The sequence below is a fragment of the Acanthisitta chloris genome, unplaced genomic scaffold (genome assembly GCF_000695815.1).
Source record: "Acanthisitta chloris isolate BGI_N310 unplaced genomic scaffold, ASM69581v1 scaffold25730, whole genome shotgun sequence".
NCBI classification, from domain to species: Eukaryota; Metazoa; Chordata; class Aves; order Passeriformes; family Acanthisittidae; genus Acanthisitta; species Acanthisitta chloris.
In genome coordinates, this window is record NW_008650336.1 from 7,185 (window position 1) to 14,162 (window position 6,978).

Below are 6,978 nucleotides of genomic sequence, written 5' to 3' on the forward strand. Positions count from 1 at the left end.
CTTTAGTCATGTAAAGACCCATTGCTACAGCATTTTGAGGCATCAAGTCCCATAAACCTGATTTATAAGGCTACATTTTCCCCAGAAAACTAAGAGAACTGACCTTTCTTCCAAGTACTCCATCAGATGAAGGTTTTAAGAGTTGAACATGCACAGCACTGTTCTTGCCACTCCACATGATTGTTTGGTTGTTCAGAGGTAGGATTTTTTTGTATAAAAGATGAAAATCAGTGCTAGTTTAGGCACCTTAATTCTTTCCCTCTCCTCTGTAAAATGCTTTTAAACACAATGTTTACCTGAAGTTTCCACTTAAAGAAGTTACAAATGCACCTGTAACAAAGTGATAGCCTTAAGAAGCGAACAAGTACTTGCAAGAGCAAATTAGTGTCTATGCTAAACATAAAAACCCAGGAGCAGTCCCTTGTGGTGTCTGATCAACTTCTCTTTTCTACTTATATAGGGAAACACTTAAAAATGATGAAGGGCAGGGTAGCATAAATGCATGCTGCATGAGGAGGAACAGCAGTAGGACTTAAGAGGTTCTACTGTTTGTGGTTTTAAGTTCTTTTCTCACGCTTGCAGGGATCCAGACCATCCCTGCGTGTTCCTCCAGGTCTCAGAAGCCTCCCAGAAGTTTAAAAAGTGCACACAAAAGTTTGTGTTTGTAAACATTTATTCTCTTGAACTGAAAAAGGCTTGCATCAGCACACATTGTACAGCCTTGCAAATTACACAAATTGAAAAGTTCTGTTTCATTTATGTGCAACGAATCTTTAAATGTCCAGTGAGCATCTGCAAATGATGAAAACTTAAACCATTAAAAAGGTTTCCAGCACTTATCAAACACAATTATCTCAGCGTGAAAAGGAAGAGAAAGAGATCCATACTGGTGGGAACACAATTAAAGTGCAAACATTTTGTCACCGGTGAAGAGACGTTTTAGTTTCTTCACACTTTTGCTAAAAAGAAGAAATATTAAAATGTGATTCAGTGAACATTCTTTGTAACCTATTCATATTCCCCTTTAAATAATTATTAAACTTGCTGGATCAGAAGCAAATCCTTCATGGGTACAACCGACTTGTAATTTCATTTGACATGAATGAATTGCAAAAGAAAATAACCTCCAAGGAGTTAGTTACTAAAATTGTATTTTTTTCCTTAAAAAAAGAAAACAAAGGAAAAAAAAAACCACGAGGGACAATGAACAGGTTAACTTGAAGATCTGGGGTAGTTTGCTAGAAAATGAGTGTAACTCTTTGAAAATGGTTCTCTTTTCCCCTCCACCAATCCTCAGGTTCCTGCCTTGGGATGGACAGCTGTGTGCTGGCTGTGAAAAGGGATTATAAAATACAAATCTGCATATGGATTTTTATGAACATCTGCTGTACAATAGAACTTTGGATCTGATACAAGATTTCAAAAATATAAAACAAAACTACTATAAAAGTAGGGGCATTTCAACAGCGATTCCGTGCAGAAAGCTGCCTGTCTCCAGGATGATTCCTTGCTATTGCCCGGGATGAACTCTGCAATTTTTTTCTTCATCTTGCTGGATCGCTGGGGCGTTTCTTCTTCAATGGCAAATGTCACATGACAAAACATCCCAGGAGTATCTGTGGAGAGGGCAGAAAGCCCCTGACATCAAGCCAATCGAGTCGGGGAGGACATGGAAGTAGTAAAGGCTGAGTGTCCACTGGTGGAACTGCTACTGAGAACTAGCCCTTTCCAGAACGTGGAAGTCGTAGTGCTTCTTGCTCGTTCTCAGCCTGAACTTGTTCACTGAGGTACTGCTTTGTTTCTTCAATGCATTCTGAGCAGCAGACATGGTGGGGAAGGTGGCCAGAACCGTGTAGGTGGAAGCCAAGTCCGTGGGTTTGGATGACTCCGAGTTCACACCACCATCGCCGCCGCAGTGTCGCCGCTGCTGCAGGCACTGCGAGTCCCTTAGCCACCGGATCTTGGCACCGACTTTGAACAGTTCTCCAAACAGTTTCTCTGCTTCCATACGAGTTATCCCTTCTGGCAGTTCAGTAATTTCTAGAACTTTTCCCACAACTGAAAGAAGAAAGACAACAAATTTCAGATGGTCATTGGACTTGATGATACAACACACTCAATGGCAAATGAGTTACTTCATACATGTCTCTGCAGTTGGCTGATACCAAACACACAGCCTTTCCATTCCTGACATTCTAGAGAGCCTCTTGCTTTCACATTTAGCACTTACAAAGCTGAGAATACACAGAGGGTCCTCAAAACAGAGAGGGGGAAAAAAACCCAAATAATCAACTCTTCATTTTGCAGCAGGTTTGAGAACTCACTATAGCATCTCACTGGCTTTGCCTGGTCTTCACACATCACCACACCAAAAACTAGTCTGTCTTCTCTCAAAAAACCCCTGCAGTATATTGTTAGAAGAAACTGATTTATCTGTAACTTTCTGCAGAGAGTTGATAGTAAGTAATACTTGCAGCAAAAATTCTTCCCAGTAAAGGTATGTAGATGCTGTCAGGTTTTATTTGGATGACATCTTTACCAACTCCAAGGAGCTAATTTGTGGATCTCCTACTACATCCCCCAAATCTCCATGTGATTATTTATACAAGAGGAAAAAAAAAAGAGAAGTACAAGCTAATTTGTGGTTTACATCTGAGTTCACTTCTACGCAGTAAATTATCTATATCTATAATTGATTTTTGATGTAACAATATAATAGAACTTCTTACACCCACTAAACTGACAAACTTTAGTTTCCTTTTAGTACTTTCCAGTCCTAAAATTCTCTAATCTCCAACCTTCAAAACTACACTCTTCTCATTCAGTCTCCCTCTTCCCCTCTTTCCCAATCATGTCTGCCTCTCCATCCTTATGTTTCCAGTGTTTGCCATGTCCATTTGTGTCCAATGACTCTTCATTCTGGCCCTTTTCTCACCTATGCATTTCCTGTACATCCCCAGCCCATCACCACAACTCATTTTTCTGGCAGACTGTGCCAGTCAGCAATTCTGTACCTGGTTCTCCTGCACCAAGGTCTGTTGAAGCAGCCTTCTTTGCTGGTTTCTTTCCCCTGTTCCCATGTCTGTTTCCAGGTTGACACTGGAAAGATTGACATAAATGAGGTACTTTAATGACAACACATCAGTATGTTAAAATTTCAAGTCTGCACAGTGAACAGCAATGCAATGTCTGGGGAATAACCTGCACTAACATGGGAAAGATTTTACTCTGAGTTTTGCAGTCCTAGTCAGGCACATTCAATCTTTGGCTTCAGAAGAAAGGGAGGAAATGGTGGGGGGGGACAAAAATATAAAATCACCTTAAATCTTCTTGGAAGAACACCCCCTGCCCCATCATCCATCTTCTGGCTGATACTGGGCCAGGTACAGGCAGGGGGTTTGGTGTCCCAAAAATTAAACAGATGGCAGAACTTTATAACCTTGCTACCACTGATATTTTGGGTTTGTTTCTCTTATAAGAAAGACTTTTTTGTTTAGAAACACCCACATGTATTTTCTGGGTATTTTTACATTGTTACTTGAATGAAAGAAAATCCTTTGCTAAAGAGTCCTTTAGATTTTAGGAATTAGCTAGTGAACTGCTTAAAACTAAAAGAATCCATAATCTACACTGTGCCTACAGCTAAATTTCAGACAAATGTTTCTCACTTTAATACAACAAACAAGAACAATGGGAAATGTGGACACAGAATAAAACCACTACTGGAAAGCAAACACCTTCTGCTCAGTTACTTTGCTATGCAGTAACATTCCCCTATTCAGGGTGGTTATAATCATAGAATTGGTGTTTTCAGTGTTGCCAGGAGATTGTTCTCTCTCATACCTGTTGGCTTGCTACTTGTCCACGTAGTAAGGATGGATTGTACTGCAGGGGTTGGCCAAGCAATGGGTATCTGGCATCTCCTTAAAGAGAAAGGTAATTAGAAGGGGATCTTCCATGGCATCAAACTTCCCTCCAAGTTCCTCTTTCCAGGTGTGTTGCACAGAAATCAGAACAGCTATGCACAAGTTGTGTATTTGGCTAACAAACTCACATCTGGCACCATTCAACAAGCACAACTCAGTCACACACTGATCCCAAGGTGAAAAGGTACAAACTTTCTAGCATTTACGGATTACACTGAAAGTTTTTCTTCACTGCACTCTTATCTAGGTCCTCGCATTTCCAAATGAGCTTAATAAGTCTAAAGCTCCTCTCAGCATGCTAATGTAGTCATTTTCATGGTTCTATCCCTGATTAAAGCCAGGCACATCTCCACATTCCCATTGTGAAGGATCCACAAAGACAATGCACTAGGAGGTTTTATAATCACAGCAGATTAAAGGAGCTAAGAGGCAGTGCTCCACAGCAGGCCACCTGGAGCTTTTACAGCATCAGAATACAAAGCAATGGCAAAGATTAGGCAGCAGATAAAGACAAGAAAATAAGGCTAAGGCTTTCTTTATCACTGCAGAATTTTCTGTCCGTTTCGCTTTTTTTGTGTAATGCAGACCCATTAATTTTGAGTTTGGGAATTATCCCAGGATGTCTTTGCATACTGACAAAGCTACTTTTTATCATTTGGTTTTTAAACCTTATCAACTATCTCATCTCAGTGAAATATCCCTATTTCCTGTTTTCTGTTAACATGGCAGCAGAGGCTGAAATTCTTCTACAAGGAGTTTTTCTTTGGGTGGGCACTATCTGAAATACTAACTGAAGCAGCAACAGTACTGGCTAGAGGCTCTAGTCCCATCATGCTGGTTGTTCCACAAAGGAAAGAAGAATCCTTGCTTGGGCAGAGCTTTGATTCAGTGCATCATTAACTAATTATTTAGGGTTAAACCTTGAAGCTAAATTCTAGCAAACCTTTTATTAATACAGGGAATTTCACATACAGAAAAACCAAATACTAACTGAAGCAGCAACAGTACTGGCTAGAGGCTCTAGTCCCATCATGCTGGTTGTTCCACAAAGGAAAGAAGAATCCTTGCTTGGGCAGAGCTTTGATTCAGTGCATCATTAACTAATTATTTAGGGTTAAACCTTGAAGCTAAATTCTAGCAAACCTTTTATTAATACAGGGAATTTCACATACAGAAAAACCAATGTGTTGTGTTAGATGTGTTACAGCAGCTCTCACACTAACAAGGAGATCAAAACCCTTTGAGAATCTGGGGACACTATCAGTGCAGAGAGATAAGGTGAAATCTCACATGATGCTTGAGTGAACAATATTGACGATTCTGTTTCAACAGCAACAGTAAAGGAGCCACAGCCTGTCACGAAATCCTCATATAACTTGTATTTTAAAACATTCAAATACAAAACACACACACACATTTTAGTTGACTAAAAATATACCTTGTCCAGGGACAAAAGGTCTAGAAAACTGGGACACGATAGAAAGAGGTGTTAGTGTGGGACGGATGTTCTTCATGTTTGACAGCTGAGCTGGTGCTGGTGACTGGGCCGGTGAGGTGACAGGACTACCTAGTTGAGGACTATGCTGCAACTGGAATAAACAACACATTAGAGTTTTAAATAGCACCCAGTCGAACAAGCTAACAGCACCTTCAACCTTCAGAGACTGAAGGGAAGTCAAAATAACTTCTAACTACCATCAGAGTAGATTCTCATTCCCCAAAAGAACACGCAAAGAATCAATTTGTGCGTAGACACCAAACCAGCGCCTCCTACCTGTGCAGCACCGTCTAAAGTGCTAAGCTCCGTGGCCTTGTGCCCCCGTTGCTGATCACAGTAGTACTTGCTGTGCTTCCACTGCGGCGGCGAAGGGTTGCGGGGCGGGGGGGCGCTGGGGATGCTGAGCTGCATCATCACCACCCCCGCGCCGGGCGGGGGCGCCACCGCTGCGGGAGAGGAGCCAGGGGACAGTTAGTCACCGCGGTCAGCAGAGAGAACATCAGCCATGTTTTGCTAAACAGCTGCTGGGAGTCAGTGTCTGCTCTACAGCTGCATCTCCACCGTCAGATACAGCTGCAATAGTTAGAGAGGGACCCTCAGAACGAGGATGGTGGAAGCAGTGAGACTCATTACTGAGAATAATTTGGGAAGAAATCGTTCTGTTTAATAGTGGTTGAAAGTCTCCAGTGTGCTCTGCAGTGTCTGTCAGAGCAATGTGCTGCAGAATGCTTCATTTAGAGACAGAAGGTACCTAGTTAGCTTTACATGATGAACAGCAATGCAGACTCAAGTGTTCTCTCTGACAGGATGCCATGTAGCAGAAAGCTCGGGGATCAACCTGTAGTCCAGGCAAGCTTATCCTCACAAGTTCTGTATAGGAGTGTTTTTCTGGACAGATTGCAAACTGACTCCACATTCTGTGCCACTTGGGCACTGTGGTAGTCAAAGTCAGGGGAGAACACCTGAACACCCAACACTGTTGCACAGGGAATCACCCGAGGAGCTGTGACAAAAGGCTGCCCAAGAGAGAAACCATCTTCCCTCTTTGTCCCATCTTTGTCCCACGGAATTTATATAATGTCCTTTTCACTTGTAAATGGTTGTTTGCAATTTCCTTCTCTGCTCTACCCACTGTTTACAGCATCTCTCAGAAACCACAATTAAAACATCGTTTAATCACCCATCTTTAAAGCAGGAGTCTGTAATCTTCTCAATTTACCACCTACGTCACAGCATCAGTTAGGAACACTCAGATATAGACTACAAAATGGTACTTGAAAAAATGGGCTATAGCTGCCACCACCTCTGGGCTCCACAGAAACACAGACATCTTCAAAAATCAAACCAAGCAATGTAGAATAAGGAGCTCACAGCATTAAAACCACATTAGCTTTTGTAAATTCTATTTGGAAATATTTATTGTATTGGTAAATGAATTATCAATGTTTCTGCATCTAGACTTCCTTTTTAATGGCAACACGTTTCACCACATGTTACAGATTGAAATGGAAGCATGTGGCAAACTTCAGCCAGGGGAGAGAGAGGGAGAGAGAG

General features: G+C 41.6%; 1 protein-coding gene across 2 annotated transcripts in view; it reads right to left on the reverse strand.

Annotated features, from left to right (window-relative positions):
- Positions 1 to 661: 661 nt before the first annotated feature.
- The window catches only part of R3HDM1 (R3H domain containing 1), a 50,764-nt gene continuing 44,447 nt past the window's right edge, over positions 662 to 6,978 (reverse strand). For both annotated transcript variants that reach the window (XM_009084694.1, XM_009084702.1), the window contains 5 exons: positions 5,701 to 5,870; positions 5,365 to 5,509; positions 3,844 to 3,923; positions 3,015 to 3,099; positions 662 to 2,058 (listed from right to left, as the gene is read on the reverse strand). In XM_009084694.1, coding sequence (XP_009082942.1) covers positions 1,709 to 2,058; positions 3,015 to 3,099; positions 3,844 to 3,923; positions 5,365 to 5,509; positions 5,701 to 5,870 — 830 coding nt within the window. In that variant the 3' untranslated portion in view covers positions 662 to 1,708. The remainder of the gene's footprint in view (positions 2,059 to 3,014; positions 3,100 to 3,843; positions 3,924 to 5,364; positions 5,510 to 5,700; positions 5,871 to 6,978) is intronic.